This window comes from Podarcis liolepis (genome assembly GCF_965112155.1).
Source record: "Podarcis liolepis genome assembly, chromosome: 8".
Taxonomy (NCBI): Eukaryota; Metazoa; Chordata; class Lepidosauria; order Squamata; family Lacertidae; genus Podarcis; species Podarcis liolepis.
This window is the reverse complement of record NC_139560.1, coordinates 29,827,871-29,855,752: the sequence shown is the minus strand read 5'-3', so window position 1 is coordinate 29,855,752 and position 27,882 is coordinate 29,827,871. Positions and strand designations below refer to the sequence as shown.

At 42.9% G+C, this 27,882-nt stretch overlaps 1 protein-coding gene across 2 annotated transcripts; it reads left to right on the top strand.

Moving 5' to 3' along the window:
• The first annotated feature begins 1,016 nt into the window (after positions 1 to 1,016).
• CHMP4C (charged multivesicular body protein 4C) lies at positions 1,017 to 19,941 on the top strand. 2 transcript variants are annotated; one of them, XR_014529216.1, is made up of 6 exons: positions 1,017 to 1,586; positions 13,702 to 13,879; positions 15,085 to 15,193; positions 16,315 to 16,423; positions 16,824 to 18,016; positions 18,246 to 18,901. XR_014529216.1 is itself a non-coding variant. In XM_083517455.1 (5 exons), exons 1-5 carry the CDS (start codon positions 1,391 to 1,393, stop codon positions 16,886 to 16,888), a joined length of 657 nt encoding a protein of 218 aa, XP_083373581.1. In that variant the 5' UTR covers positions 1,017 to 1,390; the 3' UTR covers positions 16,889 to 19,941. The 2 variants fall into 2 exon arrangements, 1 of the variants encoding a protein (XP_083373581.1); XM_083517455.1 differs by having other exon boundaries at positions 16,824 to 19,941.
• Positions 19,942 to 27,882: the final 7,941 nt, after the last annotated feature.

Sequence of the window (27,882 nt, the reverse complement as noted above, 5' to 3'; positions counted from 1 at the left end):
CGAAGGATTAATCAAGGCACGCTGTTTGGTAGTCATGCCTATTGTAAGCTTTATGACTAAAGCAAGATGTCATGGCACGAATGCTTAGCTCCCCATGGCTTTGGTATCCTTAATATTGCTGGATATTTACGTTTATTTTCAGTTTTTTCTAACATAACGCTGGATTCATTGTACCCCTCAACGAAGCAAGAACCGCGAAAACTAGGTATTCCGTATAAAGCAATATTAAACCATCATGCTGGATTGTTCCCGAATCCAGATCCTTCCTAATGCAACAATTTGGGGGGTTGGGTGGGGTCAAACCCTAAAAATCAGTAAAATGCGAGTAACGTTGACCAGCCTCGATTCTGATGGACGGCAGCCCATGAAAGCTTATCATAGAATCATAGAGTTGGGAGGAACCCTGAGGATCATGTAGTCCAACCCCTTGCAGTGCAGGAATATGCAGCTGTCCCATATGGGGATTGAACCTACAACTTTGTCATTATCAGCACCACACTCTAACCAGCTATCCAGGCTAATAATAATAGTCTTACAGTATTTGCATTTAGGTACCACGAGGGTCTTAAGGTTTCCCAAGTTTTCAACCTGGCTCTGATATAATAATACAGTCATACCTCATGTTACATCTGCTTCATGTTACGTTCTTTCAGGTTACGTCCCGCTGCGACCCGAAAGTACCGGAAAGGATTACTTCTGGGTTTCGCCACAAGCAGCAAAGCAAGCCGCGCACCTGCGCATATGGCGCTTCAGGTTGCGCTCTTTTCATGTTGCGGATGGGCCTCCGAAACGGATCCCATTCGCAACCAGAGGTACCACTAATAATAATAATAATAATAATAATGTTATTTATACCCCGCCCATCTGGTTGGGTTTCCCCAGCCACTCTGGGCTGCTTCCAACAAAAGATTAAAAATACATAAAAATATCATTCATTAAAAACTTCCCTAAACAAGGCTGCTATCAGATGTCTTCTAAACGTCAGATAGTTTATATCTTTGACACCTGATAAAGCCCCAAACGAATCACTGCTCAACCCAGGAATGTAGGGAAGGAATGAGAACGAGGGCGCTGGCGAGCATGTGCAGAGTGCAGCGGCTGTCCCACGGCTTGGCTGGTTCTTCCTGCTGGGGCTCCCGTTTGAGAAGAGCCTCTCCGCGGGCGCCGCACGTTCCCCAGGTGGCAACACCTGTCGCAGGTACGTGTGGGTCACGTGGCTCGGCCGTCGGCCTCGGGAGCCGCCGCAACAGCAGCCACTTCCTTCCCCTCCTGGCGCTTCTCTGGCGCGTCTCTGGGCTTGTTTTCTAGGGAAGAGCTCTAGGGAGTTGGGGGCGTCGAGGAGGCGCGATCGTATCCCTGGCAAAGGCGGCTGGTCCTCGGCGGGGCGAAGATGAGCAAGATCCACAAGTTTTTCAAGGGCGGAGGAGGCGCCAAGGGGAAAGGCAAAGGGGGCCCGAGCCCGCAGGAGGCTTTAGCCCGGCTGCGGGAGACCGAGGAGATGCTGACCAAGAAGCAGGAGTATCTGGAGGCGAGGATCCAAAAGGAGCTGGCGCTGGCCAAGAAACACGGCACCCGAGACAAGCGAGGTGAGCTTTGGCCCGGCTCAGGCCTTAAAAGGCACGATTTCAGGGTCAAGTTGGTCAAACTTTGTGGGGGAGGCGCTTTTAGGAAGCGGCGCCTCTGAACATGTGCAGAGCGCAAACGCTTTCGCGTCGGACTACCCGCTGCTTTCGCCCCAAACATTGTCGCTTTGGCGGTTGCGGTTCTCTCTGTTCCCACTCTTTAGGAATGTAATTGTCGATTCTGCTGTGTGTGGAGTGGAGAGACCGAAGAAGGCAGCTGTGTCATAAAGTGTATTGCACCAGAGGCAGTTTCAGCTGGGTTACTGGAATGTATAGCATTCTTTAAAGGAACCTTCCTCAACCTGGTTCCCTCTTGAAGTTCTGGACTACACGTCCTGTCATTCCTGACCATTTCCATGCTGCCTGGATCTGATGGGAGTTGTCATCCAAAATAGCTCTCTAAATTAGAATGTGCTAAATAATTTTGCACTTGTATCTGCCTTTTACATTTTTCTGTTTATGTTGATCTATGCTGCTGCTACTGCGTATTACTTGGTTTTTGGAATGTTGCAATTTAAATCTTTGTTTTATTTTGTTTTTGTAAGCGGTCTTGGAGAGGAGTTGTTTTGCCTTGAAAGGTGGGGTATGCATCTTAGTAACTAAATAGTGCATTAGGTTTTGACTCAGAAGGCATAATTGGCTGTTGCTCCCTGTGATTGTATCCAGTACAAGCTCCTTCCCATTCTTCTTTGCAATCATACCACGTGACAACTGAGTGCAGGATGTACACACATATTATTTCCTATACGAAAGTGATGTCCTTTCCTGTTGCCAAGCCAGGATGCTTGCTCCCTAGAAATTCTACCTATGCTGCTCTCACACCCATTTCCTAGATAGAGAACCCATTTCCACATTAATGACCCCCCAAACTGTGTCTATATGATGCTATCTTTGTATACAGCCTCTTATTTCCCAATCACACTGCATCACAATGTGAACTTTATACCCACTAGAAAGTTTGTTACTTTGATCTTTGTTCGTTTAATAAGTAAATATACAACAAGAATAATCATTAAAATTAGTTTTCAGAAGTCCGCAGGAGCAGATTGTTTTAAAGATACTTTTGTATCAAAAAAAGATACCTTGCAATATGTATTACAGTGGTACCTCGGGTTACATACGCTTCAGGTTACATACGCTTCAGGTTACAGACTCCGCTAACCCAGAAATAGTGCTTCAGGTTAAGAACTTTGCTTCAGGATGAGAACAGAAATCATGCTCTGGCGGCGCGGCAGCAGCAGGAGGCCCCATTAGCTAAAGTGGTGCTTCAGGTTAAGAACAGTTTCAGGTTAAGCACAGACCTTCGGAACGAATTAAGTACTTAACCCGAGGTACCACTGTATAAGGGACCACACCACTTCTAGGTTTTGGGTTGTTAGTCCTGTATTTGGGCTGTAATCCTGAACACACTTGCCAGAGAGTAAAATTCATTATATGTAGCAGGACTTCCTTCTGAGTAAATATCCTTTGAATTGCACATCACCCTATACAAATGGGCTGAAGGCTAAGATTGCAGTGGCTCTAGAGCTCATTTGCGACTATCATATATAATTGTTTTAAGTTTCTAAAATATTCCATCACTATGAGTAGTTCTAGATGTATGAAATATTGCAGATTAGTGACTTTTTTATTGTATCTACCGTAATTGTACGGTATTGTGCAACTAGGGTTTTTTTTTTAGTTGCTGCATAAACTGTTACAAAAATAAACGGAAGATGATTGTGTGGTCTGTGCTGAAGTATATTCTTAGATTTGTTGTTGGTCTTCATTGTTTGGCTAGAATCTAAGTTAGAATTAGAACTGTACACAGTAATTTCAGTGTTTCGTTTGCCTGCATCTGTAGACCCACCCTAGCTAGCCAATATAAATAGCTGGATGAAGTCATGTAGGTGTGTTTGAGATTTATATAACAGTACTTTGGAAGAATGGCTTTCTGGTTTGTGAGAGTGCTCCCCTTTCAACCTTCAGTATAAAGGGAACTTGGGCAGGCCACTACATATTGTAGTTTCTTTGGAATTAACCTCATTGAACTCTGTGGGGTTTCATTTCTGAATAAGCATTGCTACATCAGAAACTGGCATGAGGCAATCCAAACATTTGTTGTCATAGAATCATAGAATTGTAGAGTCGGAAGGTACCACAAGGATTGTCTAGTCTAACCCCTTGCAATGCAGGAATCTTTTGCCCAATGTGGAGTTAGAGGTCAACAGTGGCAGGAGGGAGGGAGAGGACGAGGATGAAGGGCAGCTGCAAAGCTGCCACCCACGTCAGCGAATGCAGTCTCTTGCACAGATAGGCTGATCTTCCAAGCTAACCACAAAAGCTATGTGCTTCCATTGGTTATGGTTACCTGGGTGAAACTGTTAGCCTGTAGATGTTTGCGGCTGGTGAATTCTATCGGGAAGCCTTGATTCTCAAATATCTCTTTTGACCACAGTCTTACAATGCAATCCTATGCACTTCTGCTCAAAACTATGAGTACAATGGGTAAATGGGTATAGTACTGCAACATCAATGAAATGAGAGCAGCTTGTGGTGGTGAAATAGTCTGGTGACAATAGAATTGTTTGAAGACCATGTTGTGGGCATGCTTGGTAGATCATGGTATAATTGCAAAGGAAAGCCAAGGGCAGTTGAATGGATTTAGACAGCATACAAGCAACACTGAAAACCTAAGATTTATTCTTGATTATGTAAAAGAAAAGTAACAATAACAATCGCCCAATAAGCTGCCTTATCTTGACCAAGAGTGCTTTAATTTAGACTGATATCAAAGCAATGTTTGACTGTACCGTTGTTTTGTGAAACAAGAATATAAAAACGCAGAGATTTCACAAAGGTTTTTAGCTAGGAAGTGGGTCAAGGAAATTTACCCTGATGTGTGAGCTGTAGATAAGAAAACTTTTGTTGTACTTACAGAAAGGGAGCCAGGGAACAAAGGCAAAGTTGGCACCTGCAGTTTTGTTGTTGGAACAGCCTTTAAAGTTATGCAGACATAGTCGTCTTCCAGAACTCAATAATCTATAAACACTGGTTTTTCTACAGCTTTCCACATAATCTATCAAACCTTGACACATTAGGCTTTGTGTGATGCTTCCACAAGCACAATATGCTTCCATGTGTAATAGAAAGAGGAACATGGGGATAATAATTTTGTGATGAGAAACTGCTTAAAAACACATTGCAGATAAAAAAAAAACCTTTGAGTTGAAATGTTAGCTATAGGGCTGGGGTGGGAAACCTAGGACCACATTTCCTTCTGAGAAACCTTTATGGGAGCCAAATGTCAACAGAGGGCAGGGCCAGAGGCAAAAGTGGGGCAGAGCAGCGACTGTGAATTTTACCCTTGTACAATAGGCCAAGTTCCACCCACTCACCCACCCTCTCCCTCCCTATCCTCAAAAGTTGCAGAACCATAAATAACTCTGAGAAAACAGACTACTTCCTCTAGGCTCCACCGTCTCATGGAGAACTTCAAAGGCTTAAAGGGCCTGGGCCTGGCGGCGGCCATTCCTCCTCCATCCCCTAGCCTCCCTACTGATGTCCTCCTTGTGTCTCTGGGAAGTTTGTGCAGAGTGGTGGAGCAGCTGGGTACACTTGCCCCATGCCTTGGAGGACTAAGCTGTTTGGGGGCCCCAGCCAGAGGCCTGCCAGACTTACACTATCATGCCAAGAACAAGACTCTGGCCCTGGACCTCAGACAAGCTCTTCACGGGTCTAGTTGCTGGACTGGTGTAATGGGAGGCATCTGGATCCTCTGGGAAGGCACCCATGAGGGTCCAGGGTTTGGTCCTGCTAGTTCTATCTGCCCCCCTCAATTACAGAGTTCCCTGGATCTCCAGCCGTTAGCTCAGAGCTCTGAATGTGATCTGGGTCCTTAGCTGATGCCTCCGCAGCCTCCAGCTCTGTGTCTTGATTGTTGTTGTATTCAGCGAATGTGGCAATCATGGGGACATTGTGGTTTCCATGTGTTTGTTTGTTTGTTTACTGCTCTTCATCCATAGACCTCAGGGCGGTTAACAACATTAAAATATAAGGTAAAAACACAAAATACATAAGAACAACAACAACAAAACTGCCACAAACCAATAATCCCACTCTCCTCATTCCCATTCCTCCTTCCCTCTGCAGTCCCTGCTTGTCCTCAGCCTGCTGCAGAGGCTTCTCAAGTGCTCAAGGGGATTTTTGTACAAGCAGAAATCAATTGCACAAGTAATTCAGCACAAGTGGTCCTCACCCTTTGAATATAATTGCATTGTGTAAATCTTTTGTAAGCCACTTGAATAGCCTCTTGAGGCTACAAAGCCCAAACGTGGATACCCTTTTGAGGCTATTTACTAAATAAATAAAGTAATCCAGAAAAACAAATTTTCATAGAGTGGCACAGGCTTAGAAGGACTGTTGCCACTAATTATATCAACCTATATGCGGTAGATGTCCATGACATCCAGATCATAGAATGATGGAATTGTGGAGTTGCATGGGATCCCGAGGGTCAACTAGTCCAACCTCATGCGATGCAGGAATCTCAACTAAAGCATCCATGACAGATGGCCATCCAATCTCTGCTTAACAACCTCCAAGGCAAGGAAGGAGAGTCCACCACCTCTCATGGGAGTTCGTTCTACTGCCGAACATCTCTTACTATCAGAAAGGTCTTTCTGTTGTTTAAGTCCGAATCTCCTTTCTTGTTGCTTGAATCCATTGGTTTGGGTCCTAGCCTCCAGAGCAGGAGAAAACAAGCTTGCTCCATCTTCCATGGGACAGCCCTTGAGATATTTGAAGTCCTTTAGGTTATTAGAAAATAATCGCATTTGCATAAAGCAATGGGCATGTTTTCCAACAATATATTTTTCCTTGCACCAAATGTTATTAGTTGTTATTTGCTCAGAAAATGTAGCAACACTCTTGTCTAGAAGATGCATAGCAAGTTGTTGGTAAAGTTGAAGTATGGGATTAAAAGAACAAGCCTGGGGGGCTGGTAATAGAGAATTAAAATGTATGTACTGCTGGTGGCGTTTTGCATGTCTCATGATGGTGATCCGCATTCCATGTGTTTGACTTAGCCATCCTGACTGTTGTTACTTGAGGTTGGGCAACGCAAGAGTCAGGCAATGATGCAAATGTTTCATGTTACTGTAGAACAAGCCTAGCGACATGTTATTAAGAACACCATAGCGAGGCTGACGTGCACCCATAAATATCTCAAATACCGCTTTGTTCCAGTCTTCTAGGAAGTCGCTTCGTAAGCTTCATTTGCAAACCACAAAATATAAAAAGAGGCAATAGCTTACGAATTTCTTATTATAAAATGCACAATTGGTTCTCCTCAAGATTTGATGCATTGGTGCATAAGAACCACATTCGATTTGAAGCAGGAGATCCATCATCAGGATTTGCTGTAGTCTGTAAAAGTCAAATTAGGAGCCCACTGGTGGGGAGGGGGACTTAAGAGTGAGACCATCATGGTCCTGGGGAAAAGGGAATTAAGCCTTTCTTCTTGATTGGTTTCCTGATTAAAATGCTGCTTCATTTGTTTTGTCAGGCAAAATACCGACGTATTGAATGGATACCTGATTTTTTGTTGTTTCTTTGGAAGGGTGAGATTATAGCTGGGAAAATGATATGAAGAGAAGAGTTTGACTCCATTCCTCCAGCACCATGATCCTGCTGCAGTCTCTACCTTCCTGCCCAATGCATGTCTTGCTCTGGACCAGAAATTCAATTTGGTTGTCATTTAAGAGTGAACCTGTCGAATCCACGCTTTCTGAAACAATGTGCAAAACCAAATGCAACCATCCTTCAAAATTCACACTTTCCTCCAGTTTCTCCAGACAAGTAATGCATATGTAAATGTGCGTAGTAGGGGAAAGTTTATCTAAAAAGCATATACAGTCATACCTCAGCTCCTGAACGCCTTGGGAGTCGAACGTTTTGGCTCCCGAATGATCGAAAACCGGAAGTGAGTGTTCCAGTTTTTGAACATTCTTTTGGAAGCCAAACGTCCAACTGGGCTTCCGCAGCTTCTGATTGGCTGCAGGAGCTTCCTGCAGCCAATCAGGAGCCACGTTTTTGGAAGCTGAACGTTTTGGAAGTCGAACGGATTCTGTTTTATTTCCGAGGTATGACTGTATTCGTGAAAATACCATTACATTAGCAAAAATACTTTACAAAAATGTGTAAAAAAGGCAAACATGCATACAAAAATGTGCTTATTGGGGGAAAATTGTACTAAAATATTGATGGATTTTCATGAGGCCTTTAAAAAACAAAATTGCAAACTGATGTGGAAATGTGAAGAATTGAACTTAAGACTGGACAACTGAGAAACAATAATGGACAGATTCAGCCACTGAGAGAAGTGTTTTGTAACTTCCAGAGAGTTTTATAAGAAAAAAGCACCTTCTTCAGAACAGGAGTGGCTCAGATCTGCTCCTGCTATTCTTGCAACACAATAGGTTACCCTGTGTAATAACTTCAGCTGGGAAACTTTGTGTGAATTTCTAATCTCATGCCAAGAGAAAACAGGACTTAGTTCCTTAGAGTTGTCCTTAAGCCACAACTCAGTTCTCCCTTAGTATGAATGTCTTTAAGCCATTAATCAACTCCAGAACTGATCCAGCGGCAGTCCACATGAGGTGTACAAAGTCGGCACCTCCTAGTCCTGACACATGAGTTAAGAGCCCTAAGGATAAATATTTGTCAAATGGTGTGCAATGGAGCTGATCTACTTCTTTTAAGTGTAAATATTGAGTTTATTGGAACTGTGGTAAAGGAAGCTCTGTGAGATTTGCTTAAAAACATATTATCTTTATAGAGGGTGGAAACCTTCTCATTTCATTGGTTAACTTTCTCCCCTAAGTTTATACTGAACATGCTAGCATTGCTTCATTTTGTCTCATATGAGATGGGCTGTATCAGAAGTAGACATAGGAAGCTGCCTTACATTGGGTCAGACACTCAGTCCACCCAACTCAGTATTGTCTGCACTGACTGGCAGCTGCTCTCTAAGATTTCAGGCAAAGGGTCTTTCCCTGCCCTGCTTGGAGATGCTGGAGACTGAACCAGATGCAAAGCACATGCTCTAACACCAAGTTATCAGTTTTTCCTTCACTCATAAGTAGCCCTTGCCAACATGTAAGTGTAAACTGAATTGACAGACTATTTTTACCTGTTACTTTAAAAAAAGAAAGAAAGAAAGAAAATGAATGTTGTTTAAGCCTGTTGATATTTTGTGGGAGGGGGTATTGTTTTTGTTTGTTACTATGTCATGTATTTTTGTGTTTTTATGTTGTTGTTTTTTTATTTTAACATAACTTTATTGAAATTCATAAATAACGTACATAATATACACACTCTTAATTTGACAAAAATGAAAACAATCATGTACTGATACTCTTCTTTGGATTCACAAAAATTAAACTTAGTTTAAATTTATACAATCTCTTTTTTCCTATCTTTTTACTGTGGTTTTTATGTTGTAAATGGACCTGTGATCATCAGATGAGAAGGGTGTTAATAGAAATTTAAACACCTCAGGTTACAAACACTTTGGGTTACAGACTCCGCTAACCCGGAAGTAGTACCTCGGGTTAAGAACTTTGCCCCAGGATGGGAACAGAAATTGTGCGATGGCAGTGTGGCGGCAGTGGGAGGCCCCATTAGCTAAAGTGGTACCTCAGGTTAAGAACGGTTTCAGGTTAAGAAGGGACCTCTGGAACAAATTAAGTTCGTAACCAGAGGTACTACTGTAAATGTATTAAAGTAAATACTAACAAATCATGAGTAGAGCCTTATTCATGTGAAAGAACTTTTTCTTTCCATAGTTGCTTTTGCTCCTTACCCTCCCCACACCAATAAACCCCCTCATTTCTGCTCCAGTAGATTGGGGAACCTCTGGTGTGTGTGTGCTGTAGCTAGTAAAAAATTGACAAATAGCTGCTGGGGAGCAGAACTTTCTGGAATCCTGCCTATTGTTACACCATGATCATTGAGTTTTGTGGAAATAATTGTGGTTTAATGATTGGTGGAGAATTCATTGCATTTCCATTTGCTTCTACATTTTAGTTTGAAGGGTACAGTGTTGTGTTTGCAACTGTAGCCTCTGCCTTACTAGACTGTACGCTTGCTGTATTTTCTTTCTCTAAAGGAAGTTTTCATTTTATTTTTTGAATACAACTGTTGTACCAAATGAATACTTCTGTAATTAGAGAAGTATCCAATATCAAACTCTACCCTTGGTATTTCTCTTACTACTGCAATTTTGAAATTGTCACTCTTTAAAATCGCAGCACTCTTAAAGAAAAAATAAACAACTAAAGATAAATCTATATAGTCTTGCGACCTGTGATGTTATGTTTATTTCCTCAGATTACTCTCTGTTTCTTCTCTGGCTTTCTTCTGTTTCTGAAATCTTTGGAGTGGGAACCTTCTTTTTCCGGTCTTTCAGAATATCTTGTCTGTGAAGTAAGTTACTCTCCAATATTGTGAAACCATCAGGTTAGGTTATATTGACTGTACAGCAAACAACAAATGTGCATTTGTCAATTAATAAATACCGTATTTTTCGCCCTATAGGACGCACCGGCCCATAGGACGCACCTAGATTTGGGGGGGGGGGGAATAAAGGGGAAAAAATTATTCCCCCCCCGGCGCGGGGCTGGGGAAGCTCGGGTGTTGGCAGCTTTGGCATCACTCTGGGAGCTTGTGGGGCTGGAGGAGGGGAAAGCAGAGCCTCCCCCTCCCCCAGCCCCCAGAACGGGACCCAGAGCCATGTGGAAGCTGCGTGCAGCTTTGGCATCGCTCTGGGAGCTTGCGGGGCTGGAAAAAGCCCTCCGCCAGCCTTCTCCCGCTGTCCCCCGAGTTTGCGGGGTTGGCGACGGGGAGGAGCAGGCTTCTCCCCCCGCCAGCCTTCTAGCCAAGTCGGGGGACAGCGGGAAAGGCGCGCTGCGCCTCTCCCGCTGTCCCCTGAGTTTGCGGGGCTGGCGACGGGAAGGAGCAGGCTTCTCCCCCCCCCCCGCCAGCCTTCTAGCCAAGTCGGGGGACAGTGGGAAAGGCGCGCTGCGCCTCTCCCGCTGTCCCCCGAGTTTGCGGGGCTGGCGAAGGGGCTCTCCTGAAGCCTGGAGAGCAAGAGGGGTCGGTGCGCACCGACCCCTCTTGCTCTCCAGACTTTAGCGAAAGCCTGCATTCGCCCCATAGGATGCACACACATTTCCCCTTCATTTTTGGAGGGGGAAAAGTGCGTCCTATAGGGCGAAAAATACGGTAAATGGTTATACTGATAAGCAAAGCCAGATTCTTGAGCCTGTCTTATCCACTGTTGTAAAGCAGACAGACAGATGCTCGGACTCTGACTTTCCAGAGTGTTGGTTGGTCTTTAACACCTCTGCAATTGGCAGTCCTATGTCTACTTTTTATTTTCATTTCTGAAACTGCATATATATTTCTGACTGGATGGGGCCATACAGTCTTTAGAAGGCTGAGAAGAATTTTTTTTTGGTATAACAGCATAATGGTTTCATATACCGGTATTTATCTGTATACAATTCAGGGTCAAGCTGAAGGGAGCGGCCTCCGTTTTAGGATGTTTTGGATTTCGAATTTCATGAGTTTTTAAAATGCCTGTGGAGGCAGGAATGAGGAACCTATAGCTGTCCAGTCCTTGTTGGACTCCAACTGCTATCCGGCTCAGCCGGCATGGCTGTTGGTCAAGAATGAAGAGAGTTGTAATCTGGAGGGCCACAGGTTCCCCACTGGCTTAAGGAGATTCGTATGATCCAAAGACATATATCTATGACTATATGTTTTTATTTCGATAAATCTACCCATTTGTAGGGGGATGCGGGTGGCGCTGTGGGTTAAACCACAGAGTCTAGAACTTGCTGATCAGAAGGTCGGTGGTTCAAATCCCCGCGACGGGGTGAACTCCTGTTGCTCGGTCCCTGCTCCTGCCAACCTAGCAGTTCGAAAGCACGTCAAAGTGCAAGTAGATAAATAGGTACTGCTGTGGCAGGAAGGTAAACGGCGTTTCCGTGCGCTGCTCTGGTTTGCCAGATGCGGCTTAGTCATGCTGGCCACATGACCCGGAAGCTGTACGCTGGCTCCCTCGGCCAATAAAGCGAGATGAGCGCCGCAACTTCAGAGTCGGCCACAACTGGACCTAATGGTCAGGGGTCCCTTTACCTTTACCTTTACCCATTTGTAAAAATGACTGTACATATGCTAAAGCTAAAGGGAATGGATTCTGTCTTCCTAAAAAATTGTATTATAAAGGCACTAGCTGTTCAGATTCTTATGGAGTTTCCTGGCATGAACTCATTCCATGCTGCAGTTGTTGGACTGGTTGAACTGGGTCGTTCTTGAAGCATGGAATCCTCTTATTTTGGCCACAGTGAACCAAAGAAATCCCAGTTCTGTTTATGCACACCTGCTGCTCAACAACTTCATCTGGGTTGAATGCAGCAGTTATTTGTCTCCCCCACCACTGACTTCACATTCCAGTGAAATCTCTAAGCATTTCATTGTCATTAGATCCCATTAAGGAAATGAATTAAGGCTGATCTTTTTCCTCACCAGCCTCCTTCACAAATACAGCAGCAGAGCTGTATTGTTCTGTGAGACACTCCCAGTTTCCTGAGTGGCACTAAGTTCAAAGTACAATACTGCTCAGAGTTTCACTTTGTTTCAGAGAACAGATCAGTGGAGATGCAGGTGTTTTAAAATCAGTGCCTTTTTTTCTGGGGATACTCAGACCCTAAACATTTTGTGAATCTTTCTACTTTTGTCCATTTACTGTGTTTATTTTCCCCAATTTGAACTATAAAATGGTGATTTTCTTGAGTCAAAATGAGAGTACCCCTAGACATTTTTAAAGAAAAAAAGCAGTCTAAAATATTTGCTCCCCCTCCCTCACCAGTTTTTTATTGTTTTTTTTAGGCTGTAGCCTCTTTCAGTCTCCCTGCTGATTTTCCAAATGTGTAATTTTGCAGATAATAAATTGGGCGCAGCAGGGCTGGGACCAATTTTAAAGATTTTCTAATTAGTTTTATTCCCTGGAATTATTTTGATCACACTTCCATGGATTTGTCCTGGCAAGTTCCATTCTGGAAGCAATGCTAGAAATACAGAATTTGCAGCATCTGTGGCAGATTCTGGTTAAAGCAGATTCCGGACACACCGTCCTAGACTTCATAGGGCTACTGATACCTAGCTTTGCCAAAGCTGATGAACCAATTCCTACCACTCTGCTTGTGTTTTGATGTGGCTGTTGCATCCTTCATAAAAGGACGGGCCATTTAGGGCAGGGGACCTTGTCTAAGAAATAGAGTGGAAGGAACTGCATGATCTCTGGAATCCTTAAATTGTGCCCTTTTGTAGAGACCCTAATACCTGATTTAAGTAAAGCTTTGGGGCGGAAACACTCACAAAGCAGAAAACAAACAATGCAAGTAAGTCTTGCATTCATCCAAGGGGATTTTCCCACTTTTCCCAACTGAACACCATTTATTTCTGCCCTCCTCCTCCTTTGCTTTGTAACCAATTTCTATTGAGACAGATTTCGAGATGTGAATGCCAGAAAGCCCTACTGGTAATGTGGAATTAGTTGTTTCTTTCTCTGGAATGTGCCTCTGCAGTAGAGGAGAAAGTATCCCAAGTGTGGGCTTTTTGTATCTTATCTCTGAAATATCAAAATCTTGCTTTTATCTTGACAATATTTTATATCTTAGAATGTTGTTGCCTCATTTTCCTCATATAGATTGTGTTGCCTCTTGAAAGCTATGGGGGGACCCTGGGTTTTTTGTGTGTGTGGCCTGATGGATTCCTAAGCCCTCTTCCTTTCTTTATTTTTATCTGCTACTCTGCTTTATTTGGTGTGAAGCAGCACCATTTGCACTGCATTAGGACAGGGGTGGAGAACCTGTGGCCTCCCACACATTGCTGGACTCCAGCTCCCATCAGTCCCAGCTAGTGGTCAGGGTATGCTGGGAGTTGCAGTCCAGCTGCCTCTGGAGGACCACAGGTTCCCCGCAGCTGCATCACGAAAAGCTCTCCTGCCAACCTCTCCTTGTTACACCAACAGCTGCACTGCAGGCACTGAAGAGGAAAAAGAGATACGAGAAACAGTTGACCCAAATTGATGGGACCCTTTCCACCATTGAATTCCAACGCGAAGCCCTCGAAAATTCCTACACTAACACAGAAGTGTTCAAGAACATGGGCTATGCAGCCCAAGCGATGAAAAAGGTGCATGAAAACATGTAAGTGGAAAACACACTGTCAGCTGTCCATTGGAAATGCCCTTCGATGTTAAGGTTACCATTGGGTTTGTTTTGGTTTGTGCTGTTGTTTTCGTTAGATCCTCAGGTGTGGCAAGATTTTATGGGTAGACATTAGGGGCTGAGTGTGGCATTTTTGGCTCCTGTGGTGTTTTTGCAGGCCCCGTGGCAGTCCAGATTAACATGATTAGCTGCTCCCTGTAGTCTGTGCTGCGCTGAGATTCTGGTGTGCAAAGCATGTGCTGAACTGATGAGCTGGAAGGGTGTCCTTCCTTTCCATTTTAGGTTATGGCCAATTTATTTGTGTGTGGGGAGGGATGATTCTAAAACATGTTCATGTTCTGGGGGTATTAGACTACTACAGTGTAATGTATGTGGGGCTGCCTTTGGAAACTGCCCAGCTACAAGCGGCTAGGATACTAACTGGTCATTGCAAACACACCTCAGGTGTGCTTAAAAAGCTCCGGTAGCTACCATCTGTTTCAGACCACACTTCAGAGTGCTGGTGCTTAGCCCTACATGGCTTGGGATGTGGATTCTAGAAGGAACCTCTTCCCTCACATCAACCTGCCTGTGTTCTGGAATTGGTCGTGGTGACTAGGGGTGAGGGTCCAATGTTGTGGCAGCCCTTATGGCATTTTCTCACCAGGGAGGCTTGCCTTACACTTAAGCTGGAAGGCTGCGTCCAAAGTGTCCCTTTTGCTAGTTAAAGGGACTGAGATCCTGTGCTGTCTTTGATGCTGAACAGGGTGGTCCTCCAGCAGCTCAGAAGAGATTTTTGTGTGTGGAGGTGGTGAGGGAAACAGGCTCTGCAGGGGAAAAGAGTAAAGGCAAAAATCATCTTGCCCCTTCCTCCATAGTGAATAGAACTCTGATGTGCCAAGTCTGACTCCAACCCAAAGTCTCTTAGGCACCAGCTGAACCTGTTATTTCCCTGGGCTTTTTAACATCTATTGCCGCATTGCAGGGGGTTGGTCTAGATGATCCTCAGAGTCCCTTTCAACTCCACAGTTCTATAATTCTGTAGATGTTCTGCTTGTTTTTTTATTGCTTCTCTTTATTCTGCTGTTCTTTGGTGCTTCATGATACTTCTGTGGTTTTTGTCTGTTTTCTGTCCCACCCTGGTAACTTTATAAAATGTTCATGTGTGGCATACAGGTTCATTAAATCAACGTTTGTCTCTTCAGGGACTTGGACAAAATTGACGACATGATGCAAGATATCACTGAACAGCAAGACATCGCTCAGGAAATCACAGAAGCTCTTACCAGAAAAGTTGGTGATGACTTTGATGAGGTTGGTAATGAAATTAAGGACATAAACTAGAAGCAGACTAAATATCACTGCTTAATTTTATGCTCGATAAAATCTTGTCAGGCTGGTTGCCAAGCACTTAACACCTGTCTTTAAGTGCACTTCAGTTCTCAGTTGACTGAGGAGATAACAGTTTAAATGGTGGGAAATTGGACTCAGTACTTCCCTGAAGAAAATTTTCAGAACTATATGCGAGACATGTTAATGCACACACCCAGCGAAGTTTAATGGTCTTTGAATCACAGAATTGTAGTGTTGGAAAGGGACCCTGAGAATCATCTAGTCCAATCCCCTGCAATGCAGGAATCTCAACTAAAGCAAAGCCTCTACTACAAAAAAGGCTCTGTACGTGCTTACGGGTGTGGTGCTTTGATTTGTAATTGATTGTAGAGTCCTGAAAATAAGTCTATAGTCAAAAATAATACTAGTCCATTTCCCACATACAGTGGAACTTTGGTTCTTGAATGCTTTGGTACTCAAACATTTCTGCTCTCGAACACCGAAAACCCGGAAGTAAGTGTTCCGGTTTTCAAATGTTTTTTTGAAAGCCAAATGTCTGATGCAATTGTCGGCTCTTGTTTCCGGGGTGCCTGGACCAATCGGAAGCTGCGCTTTGGTTTTTGAATGTTTTGGAAGTCGAACGGACTTCCAGAATGGATTATGTTTGAGACCCAAGGTACCACTGTATATCAGCTGACATGTGGGGCCATAAATCATGCTTCCTGCTTGGATCAGTTGTATGAGCAGCCAGTCCAGTTGCATCTCCACCTGCCCCACACCTGCTATCACATATGACATCAGGTGTGCAGCAGCTGGACGAGATATGGAGACAGTGGCCCTGTGAACCAAATAATGACGACTGGCAAACCAGATATGGCCCCTGGTGCAGAGTTCCCCCACCTCTGACTATGCCAATCATGACATGACAACAACCCATTTTCCAGTTTAATAAAGCTTCCCTCCCTGATTGCCTGGAGCAGATACTTACTTGCTACTGGCAAGTAGGCGAGTGGCTGTTTACATGGCTGCCATTATTAGTCTCTTGAGACAGTGGACCCTGTTTCTCAAAACATAACCTTCCATTTTTTAAAAAAAACTTTCAGGATGAGCTGTTGGCAGAACTGGAAGAACTGGAGCAAGAAGAACTCAATAATAAAATGGCAAATGTTCGACTACCAAGTGTACCAGCTACGCCGCTGCCTTCCCATCCTGGTAAACTTTTTTATTTCTTATGTTAAGCTATCTGCTAATGATATATGATATAGAATGATACAGGTGAAATAAATTTTAGTATATATATCCTGAAATTGTCAAGATTTCTGGTTGGATGAACGGGAAGAATTGAGACAGAATACACTAAGTAAAGAACAGGTTTTTTTTAGCACTGAGGTTCAAGACCCAAGACCTGGGTCTTACCTGGCACTCTGTGAGTAGTTCTAGTGCATACCTTCAATTGACATCCTCCATGATGATGATGAGTCTTGTATTTCAAGTGATATAATTAGAATTTGGATCAGGTGCATGATGGCTATGGCTAAGACTTCCCATTGAGTCATCATGTTTGCACCTTGTCTTTATATTCTAACAGTTCTTGCACATCTCTTTGTTACAGCATCTTCAAGGAAAAGGGTGGAAGATGAAGATGATATGCAGCAGCTTGCGGCATGGGCTTCTTAACAGCAATCTGCAGAGTTATGGGAAACGCCATGGAAGAAGTTTATGGAACAGTGTTTTGTTTTATACAGAGCATGGCTGTGTTTGATACAGTCCGGCATTTGTCCCTGGTGGGATTTTATGTCTGTATGTATGTGTATATGTACACATGTATGTATATGTGTGTGTGTGTATTTTTAAGAGAGCCAGGATTACTTAAGACCTGTACTTGAAGTGTGCCGCCTTCTTCAGATGCAGCCTCATATGAATTTCTTTTTTCATACAGAAGAAATCTGATTATTTTTTTAATTACTGGTGAAAATTGACTGGGGTAGTCTATTACTACTACACAGTATTATCCTTTGACTCTGAAAGCTCTGTATATAGGTACAGGCATGCATGCTTATTACTTGAATTAATTGGTTCTGTTCCATAGAAACTTTCAAAACTGAGAGCCGATATATGCAGCTCTCCCAGGCTGTTGCTTTTCCTCTTTCATACATACTGACTTTTGCTTGTACAGTTTGCAAACCCTGTTTGCTGCAGAGGATGGTATGAGCAGGCATGTTTCTGATACAGAGCAACATCCTCTGTAGAGTTTCAAACAAGTTTGGAGTCGTTGGAATACGTGGTCCATTTGGTCCCACTAGGTAGAGATGAAGGAGAAATTTGATTTCGTTTGCATTTTAATGCACACCTCCCCAAACAACAGACAAGCCGAAATGCACTTATCCTTCAATATTTGCACTTTTCTGAATTTTGCAATGCAGTTTTCCAACCAAAAGGTGTAATAAATGTGTCTGTTAAGAGAGTTTGCATTAAAATGTGTTACATTAGGAGAAATTGCCTTCACAAATATGTATAACAGAAGAATCTCAAAAACCGATTTGGAACTATGATGAACCTATTTTAAAATCTGACAAACCAACAACTGAGAGACACCAAAATTGGCAGATTCATCTACCCCTACAGGGTGTTGTGAAAATATTTGTCTAAGTCCTGCCAGAGTTTTGTGCTGTTGGATTTCTTTGCTTTCTATGGGAGTTTCCTTCCATGGAGCTACTTGTTCACTCGGGGTCCTATATGGAAGAGTCAAAGACTGATGTGGCACCTTAAAGACTAGGACACTATCTTTGTCAAGCGTATACAGTGGTACCTCGAGTTACATACGCTTCAGGTTACAGACTCCGTTAACCCAGAAATAGTACCTCGGGTTAAGCACTTTGCTTCAGGATGAGAACAGAAATCGTGCTCCAGCGGCGTGGCGGCAGCAGGGAGGCCCCATTAGCTAAAGTGGTGCTTCAGGTTAAGAACAGTTTCAGGTTAAGAACACACCTTCGGAACGAATTAAGTACTTAACCCGAGGTACCACTGTATATAGAAAGCCAACTTGGGTCTTGTATAGGCACATAACACATGAAGAGCTCTGCAGTCTAAAATGCTGGATACAGTTTGGCTTGCTATAAGTGGCTAAATTCCACCGAGTTTTCGTGTGTTTGATTGCTAAAATGGAGTTAATTTTAGCCAACAAAGGTAGTTGAGTGGAGCATGTTTGATGAGGGGGGGGGGGGGAGGCAGGTGGGCTGAGAAACCAGTTTATAATGGGTGGTTGGTTATGTGACCAGCCGACTTAAAACTGATTTTATCAAACTGTTTTAGCATGGAGGTTACAGTCCACTAAATCAAAGGGCTGACTTTATGCTGGAGAATAGTGGGCAGAGAATGGCCGAGAATCTTCTGTTCCCCTCTTCCCACTTAGCTTTCTTTTAACACTGAACCTTTCATATTGCCATGCCTATTATTAAATGGAGAATCTTAATAGGTGTTTAAGGTTGTGGATTTTGAAATGTCCTCCTTACACTCATTCAGTTTCTTTTTTCCCTTTTTGCCTGAATGAAACACATTACAGTGGAATAATTTATATAACTTGAAGTACCAAATTTCAAACAGGGTCATTTTTTTTGACCTGGGAGAAACAGAGCTGGGTTTCAGATGATTGGATAATGAAGGTGCAAATAAATATATTGTCTGAAAATATTTGTGTTTGACTTGGCAATTGTTTTTCCTATCTTGCTGTAAAGCAGGGGTGGGAAACCTTTGGCCCCTTCAAATATTGTTTTAATAAAATAATAATAATAATAATAATAATAATAATAATATAATGTTATAATATATACCCCACCCATCTGGCTGGGTTTCCTTAGCCACTCTGGGCGGCTTCCAGCAAAATATTAAAATACAACAATTCATCAAATATTAAAAACGTCTCTAAACAGGGCTGCCTTCAGATGTCTTCTAAAAGTCAGATAATTGTTTATTTCTTTGACATCTGATGGGAGGGTGCGACTGAGTCCCAACCAGCTTGGCCAATGGAAACACAAATTATTTTTAAAGGATGTGATATTAATATGGCTTAATACTCCTATGCTTTGGTTCAGCATTATTGGGGATGAGTTACACATATTTTCTTCACCCTGATGACTGATGCTTAATCATGTAATACCCTGGAAAATGTGACACTCATACCCAACATCAAGTAATAATTCTTTCATGGATCAGGAGGTAGGTGGATCTCTGGGTGATTTGCAACAGATTTGGCAAAGATTTCTGGTTTTAAGTTGTTCAATAATAGCAAATTTGACTGCTTAAGTGAAAGCAGCTTGGATAAGAATTGTGAGCCGAGGTCTATTCTGGTACAGTACTCAAAACGAATCCTGTGCTCAGCAGCAGCTCAGAGCCACTGTAAATTATTGTAAATATGTATTTTTAGTACCTGGCTCTAGGTAGTGGATGTCCAGGTTCAAATACAAGCAGATTGTGTAGTTCGAAAACCTGCTCCCTCTGCTGTAAATGATCCTTTGGCTGTGTGTGTGTGTGTGTGTGTGTGTGTGTGTGTGTGTGTAGAGAGAGAGGGGGCTGCATTCAGGAGAGCCTAAAAAAGCTTTTGTGTGTACAACTCTTTGAATCCTGACCAGCATCCACTATGACAAGTATATTTATATAGATTTTGGATATAGAAAGCATGAGCTGTTGAAATCCTTCGATAAAATGATTTTAAAAATTATTTTAAATTAAAATGCTATTGGTGCAAATAATTTTTCTGCAGTTTATATATAGAGTCATGGCACATTTTGGCATGTTCTCTCTCTGTCTCCAATTTCTTCTTTATTTTTATTTTTTTAAAAAACAACAACAACCCCAAAACTAGCTAAAAGTTGCTTGGTAATGTTGTTTCTCCTGATAGGTGCAAAGCAAGCAAGCTGGGGCTGAAGTCTTATTAACTAGGAATTGCATCATAGTGGATCAGGTGTTGCTTTTCTTTAGGTAGAGTCAAAGTATACAGTCCTACTTGGGTGTAAACTCAGTGGGACTTTCTTCTAAGTGTAGATGCATTAGATACATGCGGTCTACAGAACTGCTGGACAGATCTTGTAAGACTGGTGGAAATCACACTCTAGAAATCCATCTTAAAGACACAGAGCCTTTCTGTGTTGTGCTCCAAAGTGCAACTGAAGCTTTCAGAAGGAAAGCTGCCCTCCTCATTTTAATGAAATACTAGAATCTCTGCAAAATAATAATAATGCTAAAGGTAAAGGACCCCCGACAGTTAAGTCCAGTTGGGAACAACTCTGGGGTTGCAGCGCTCATCTCGCTTTACTGGCCAAGGGAGCTGACCTTTGTCCACAGTTTTTCCGGGTCATGTGGCCAGCATGACTAAGTTGCTTCTCGCCGAACGGAACACCAAAACCAGAGCAGCACACGGAAACGCCATTTACCTTCCCACCAGAGCGGTACCTATTTATCTACTTGCACTTTGACGTGCTTTTGAACTGCTAGGTTGGCAGGAGCTGGGACCAAACAACGGGAGCTCACCCCTTTGCGGGGATTCGAACCACCAACCTTCTGATCAGCAAGCTCAAGGCTCAGTGGTTTACACCACAGCACCACCCACGTCCCAATAATAATGCTAGATTGAAACAATTGTTATAACTTCTAGAACCACTCACCTGCATCATGGTAACGGCCTTTGGACCAAGTTAATATGTATGAGAGAGATGCATGTGAAATGTCTTTTTTAAAAAAAAGATGGGAGGTATTTTGCTGGCCTGTAGGTGGCACTCTGAATTCAATAACAAATGTTAAACTTGCTTGACCACTTTTGCTTGAAGATCTGCTCATGCTAGGCTCCCTTACATGAGGAAATCAGCATAACCTCTTTTTGAGGATATGTATATATTGCTTCATTTTATACACAGAAATAGAATTGGTCCAGAGGGATAGCCTTTTTTTAAAATCTGCTGCAGAAATGCAAGAAGACATATAGTGCTGGATTTAGTTCAGGGGAATGAAGGCTACATTTCCTCTCCTTCCCACCCCTTATTTGTTAATGTCTATAGGCCACAGGTTATGAGAATAGCTTGTGTCAGACTAGTGCCAATATATTAAGATACTTTGTCAAGAAGGATGGACATGGCTCAGTTTTTATTATTACTCCTCTCTTCCAGCCACCATGCACACTTGCCCTTCCTTTATCCTTAAAACATGCCTGAGAGCCTAGTTAGGCTGACTGGTCCAATGCCACCCATTGAGATGAATGGCTTAGTGGGGATTTGAATTCGGATCTCTTTAGTTCCCCAAACTACAGTGGTACCTCGGGTTACATACGCTTCAGGTTACATACGCTTCAGGTTACAGACTCCGCTAACCCAGAAATAGTATCTCGGGTTAAGAACTTTGCTTCAGGATGAGAACAGAAATTGTGCCCTGGTGACGCGGCGACAGCGGGAGGCCCCATTAGCTAAAGTGGTGCTTCAGGTTAAGAACAGTTTCAAGTTAAGAACGGACCTCCGAAACGAATTAAGTACTTAACCCGAGGTACCACTGTACTATGCTGCATTGTTTTTGGTTCACTTTTATTCAAAAGTAATAAACTGCTTTTTATAAGTTAGGAAACAAGTGCTCCACCAAATGTATGGTAGAGACGATTCTCATCTTTACGTCACCCTCTCAGTCACAGATAAATGGCCAACCCACACACCCCAGGCAGTTGTGGTTTGGGGAAGATCTGAGCATGTTCCAGTAGAGTCCAGCTCATACTGCTTGTCTCCATATCTTTGCTTCTACCAGCTTCCCACTACAGCAGACTAAAGGCAAAACCATTCCAAAATAGTATACAGTGGTACCTGTTAGTTTCTGTTTGTGCCACTGTGCAGTGCTTCGAGTCACAAGACTCTGTTTTGCATTCCAGAGATTCCAGGCTATTGGAAGTCTCACGGAAGACAGGAGACGGATGTGATGTTACTGGTTTCCTGTTCCTTTGTTGTTCAGTTGCTCTCTGCTTTCAGAGAGAGAGCATGTATATTTCTTTTCTGTCTGCATAGTTAGAAATAAGACACTCTTTGCAATGTAGCTCACACTATCTCGGCTCCTTCCCTGCGTGCTGGATACTCTGCGTAATGGGGGAACGTACTTGGAGCCTCATCAAAGGCTCAGGTTATTAATCACGTCGGAGGACTCGACTGGAAGAGTCGCTCGGTCTAACGCAAGTCTGACAGTACCTCAGGTTAAGAACTTAATTCGTTCTGGAGGTCTGTTCTTAACCTGAAACTGTTCTTAACCTGAAGCACCACTTTAGCTAATGGGGCCTCTTGCTGCCGCCGCGCCATTTCTGTTCTCATCCTGAAGCAAAGTTCTTAACCTGAGGTAATATTTCTGGGTTAGCGGAGTCTGTAACCTGAAGTGTATGTTACCTGAAGCGTATGTAACCCGAGGTACCACTGTATCTCTGTCGTTGGGGAATAACAGCTGGAGTGGGATAAGAAGCCTAACAAATTTTTCATGAATTTAAGATGAGGGACGGGACAAACCTCGACCTCGTTGAAGGAAATGCAGGGTAGACATAAATAAAACCATATGGCACTGTGCCCTGCTTGTGAGCTTTGTACAGGCATCGAGTTTGCCACTGTGAAAGCAGGGTGCTGGATTAGACACACCTTTGGCCTACTTCAGCAGAGCTCTCTCCTTGTGTTCCTATTCATTACATGCTTGCTCCTACTTGGACTTGACTTCCAGGACACTTCCCAAAAGATTGGTGACCTCTGTCCCAGCCATCTTTGCCCAGTAGCTCCTATACTGTTGGCAGTGAATAAACGTTAGATACTGTCTTTGAACAAACTAGCAGCTTTCCCCAAACTTGGCTGCAGCTAAAGGTTTAGCCGGTTTCTGCATTAACAGCAACAAAATCAGACACCACTGGAGATGTGGAAACAATGAGTCATGGAACACCTTGCCCAGGTTTTGCAATAAATGGCACTTATTTAAACGCCAAGTTCTAAATTATGTTTCATGCATGGAAGCATTTTCATTAAGAGTTACAACACAACTTACTGTGTTTTATCAGGCATTCCCAGCACCTGCTAGCTGATCCTGATTTGTTGCTTACAGAAGGGACCTAGGCTGCAATCCTACAAACAGCATTCAGGCAGATGGGCTATAGAAAGAGGCATTAAGTGCCACCCAGCCACTGAAATCGCATCGGTGCACCTAGTGGATTCTCAGTGGACACAGGTGTTCTGCCAGTGGTGTTCCATCAGCTGTGGGGCTACAGTGGCCCATTGTTGGGGGGTGACTGAGGACCCACAGGCTCTGTAGCTTCATTTCTCCAACCCCAAAGATTGTTCTGTCCAAAATATTAGTGGAAGTATTACTAACGGAGTGAGACTGATGGAATGGCCATGCCCTATCAACCTTATATATATTACATTACAACCAATTATTTAGGGAGGTTTTGGGAACATTTGAATACAGTGATTATTATTTAGATCAAGAAAAGTATAGGGAAGTTATAGAGAGTTGCAATGTCATAACCCACTAAATAAAACTAGAATTAGGAACTTTGGGGAGCGGAATAGATTTGTATTTTTAGAGCAAAAAAATTAACATGAGCCTGTCCTCCTAGTTCTAGTGGTTGAAACTTAATAATTTAAAACTTTAATATTTTATAATAGTGGATTTGTGTATAAGGAATATTTATTAATAATTCATTATGAAGCAAAGTGCCTGTTAAAGCATGTATATAGAAATATGAGCTTTCCCCCTTTTAAACTAAGTTTTTCAATATGTATTTTCATCATGGAATTTATATTTAATTTTGAATAACATTAAAAAAAACCAAAATTCAATTGATTACTATTTTGGGCTTTCAATTGAAAGGCAGTCAAGAGTTGTAAGCTGCACAATAAACACATAAGCTACAGTTCTCCCCCAAATTGCATGTAGATTAAAAAAAGAAAATGTTTCCAAACTTCCTTAACTCACTTTAGTAAGTGCAGGCCTACTAGTGCTCACTTGTTCCAAACTAAGGGTGTCTTTTTAACACCATGAATGTTAAGCAGCAAGTAAATTTCATTGCATCTGATAAAGTCTAATCTGTGCCACTAAAGCTTGTGCCATAATAAATGTGTTAAGTCTTCTAGGTATGATGCAACTCTTTGTTGTAAATGGCATAAAACAGTATTGAATAAGCTATTCAAAAAACAAAAAAAAACAGAAGATTTATACAGTAGCTACACTTTTAGATCCAATTCAGAGTTAGGAAATAGTTAAATGACCTGCTTATGGTCACACACAATCTGCAGATGTTTCTAGCCTTGAATGCCAGCCCTTAATTATCCTGAATAACAGTGCGCAAAGAAAGCTCTCTACTTAAAAAGCATTGACAATAGTATAAAAGCAGTATATAAAATAATATCCAACAAAGCAGTAGTGTTTTGATCAAAACATTTCCTGTCCATGGATGATTGTTCTGGAAAGCAAATAAAGGAACTATTTAATGCATGTTTGCCAAGGTTAACACACAACTGATTCCCTTGTTCTCTTGACTAGTTGATTCCTTTAGGGTTCCCCCCCCCCCCTTTTCTTCTCCACAGCTTCTTCAAAGCAACCTCCGATTACCAGAAATTAAATTCCATTTCACGTTCCTATTCAAGTCAATCTGAAATAGCACCACCAAAACACTTCCCACTAGGTTCAGTCATACACTGCTCCCACTTCATACTTTCCTCCCATCCATTTTCAAGGTCTGCATCTAGTTTTCAGTAGAAGGGGAGAAGCTTGCTGAGCCATGCAACAAAGCATCACAGGTCTTCCAGTTTCTGGCAGGATCTTACACCCTGGCCAGAACTTGAAATACATGACTATTCTAGAGTGGGGGCTAGGAGACAGTTTACTAACATCCCCCCCCTCTCTCATAAACATGGATTGCATTCAACTAACTTTTACTCAGAGCAGATTCGTTGAAATTAATGGCCGCAGCTAACTTAGGTCCCGTAATTTCTATGGGCCTCTGAGCAAACATTAGTTGAATACATCCCAATTCGTTGAAACTTTCTCCAGAGTCATTAGACTCCGATTCCCCTCCTATAGACCAATTCCCAGAGTGATTTATCTATCAAAGGCCTTTCTCATGGAATCATAGCTCTGTGAGAGGAACGGAGGTATCTTAACAAATTAGCTCCCAGAATTATTTGGGGGAATTGACAATGACTGTTTAAAGGTGGTGTTGTAGAGCTTTAAATGCAAGTTGCGAATGTGACCACAGTCTGGCAGTGGCTCATCAGAATAGTTATTGAATTATATTTAATATTTTTTTTGAGTCAATTTAAACCTGTCAGCAAACCAAAAGCCCGGGGGCAGTGGGAGGAATAGTTTAGAATTGATCTGTTAATAAACTTGACTGCAGCTGTTAAAGAGGCCATCCAGAACTAAACTGGGTATGGAAGGATGCCAGCATTACATTGGTATGTTTTATATATGCTGTAAGGTAAAGGGGAAAATGTAAAGGACCCCTGGACAGTTAAGTCCAGTCAAAGGTGACTATGGGGTTACAGCACTCATCTCAGTTTTCAGGCTGATGGAGCTGGGGTTTGTCCACAGACAGCTTTCCGGGTCATGTGGCAAGCATGACCAAACCTCTTCTGGCGCAATGGAACACCATGATGGAAACCAGAGCACATGGAAACGCCGTTTACCTTCCTGCCACAGCTATATATGTTGGAAGCTGCCCAGAGCTGCTGGGGAAACCCAGCCAGATGGGCGGGGTATGAATAAAATTATTATTATTATAAAGCCAAAAGAAATTCTCATACAGAGCTTTTCTAAACAGATGCATAAAACAAAAACTGTTGTTATTTTTTTAAGCTTCAGTGACTGAGAATTATGCAAAATTTCAAACACAATGAGGTTTTTCAGTACAAATCTTATTTTGATTCTACGTAGTTTAGTCCAAAGAAACCTACCTTCATATTTAATTAGTGAAGGATTTAACCATAAATTATTACAGTGAAATCTAGGCATGTATCTAATAATGGACGCTTGAATAATCACATTTAATCTGAAGTATCTGCAACAATTAATGCTTTCATACCTACTAAGTAACGCAAATCCACACCCAAGCTAGTAGGCAGGTTGCTTTTCCAGTTGTTTCAACTCCTCCCCCCCCCCCCATACCTCCATTTTACAACAAGGACTAGACTCCTAGTAGTCCTAATCCATTGTTAGCACAATATTAGGTCCCATGTAAATGGGCAGGAACAGCGATAGTGCAAAGGTGATGAGACAAAGGCCCTGTGGTGGGGTTTGAAGAAAGACTTCTCACATTAAGAAGGTAGGCCACAATGCATGGGGCTTTTTAAGATGCACAGAGCAATGAGAGAGAGGCAAGGTGAGAATAACAGTTACCTTCCAACCTACCTAACCTGTTTTCATAGAATCATAGAATTGTAGAGTTGGAAGTGGCCCCGAGAGTCATTTAGTCCACCTCCCTGCAATGCAGGAATCTTGCCCACAGCTGTCTGTGGGTGGGCTCGAACCACCAACCTTCTGGTTAACAGTCAGACACACTGACCCATCGAGCTATGGAGACCTGTCATTGTGAACAACTCCCTGGTCCTGAATGAGGTAACTGTGCCGCTGAAGGACCAGGTGCGCAGCCTGGGAGTCATTCTGGACTCACAGCTGTCCATGGAGGCACAGGTCAATTCTGTGTCCAGGGCAGCTGTTTACCAGTTCCATCTGGTACGCAGACTGAGACCCTACCTACCCGCAGACTGTCTCGCCAGAGTGGTACATGCTCTGGTTATCTCTCACTTGGACTACTGCAATGCACTCTATGTGGGGCTACCTTTGAAGGTGACCCAGAAACTACAACTAATCCAGAATGCGGCAGCCATACTGGTGACTGGGAGCGGCCGCCGAGACCATATAACACAGGTCTTGAAAGACCTACAATGGCTCCCAGTGCGTTTCCGAGCACAATTAAAAGTGTTGGTGCTGACCTTTAAAGCCCTAAACGGCCTCGGTCCAGTATACCTGAAGGAGCGTCTCCACCCCCATCGTTCAGCCGGGACACTGAGGTCCAGCACCGAGGGCCTTCATTGCGAGAAGCCAAGTTACAGGGAACCAGGCAGAGGGCCTTCTCGGTAGTGGCACCCGCCCTGTGGAACGCCCTCCCACCAGATGTCAAAGAGAAAAACAACTACCAGACTTTTAGAAGACATCTGAAGGCAGCCCTGTTTAGGGGAGCTTTTAATGTTTAATAGATTACTGTATTTTAATATTCTGTTGGAAGCCACCCAGAGTGGCTGGGCAAACCTAGCCAGATGGGCGGGGTATAAATAATAAATTATTATTGTTATATAAGAGCATAAGAAGTGCCTGCTGGATCAGGCCAACGGTCCAGCATCCTGCTCTCACAGTGGTGAATGAGATGCCTATGGGAAGCATGCAAACACCCATCTGCCCATCTGCAACTCCCAGAAACTGGCATCCAGGGAGCTACTGCCTCTGACAATGAAGATGGAACAAGTCACCCATGACTAGTAAGAGTGTTTGTACACAGTTGAAGGGAGAAGTAGCAGAGTGAATGGTGCTAATATACAAAAATCTCCTGCAATAAAAGGCAGAGAAAATGCATTCCAAGCCAACATTAAAATTTCACGCACCGTGACAAAACATGGAAT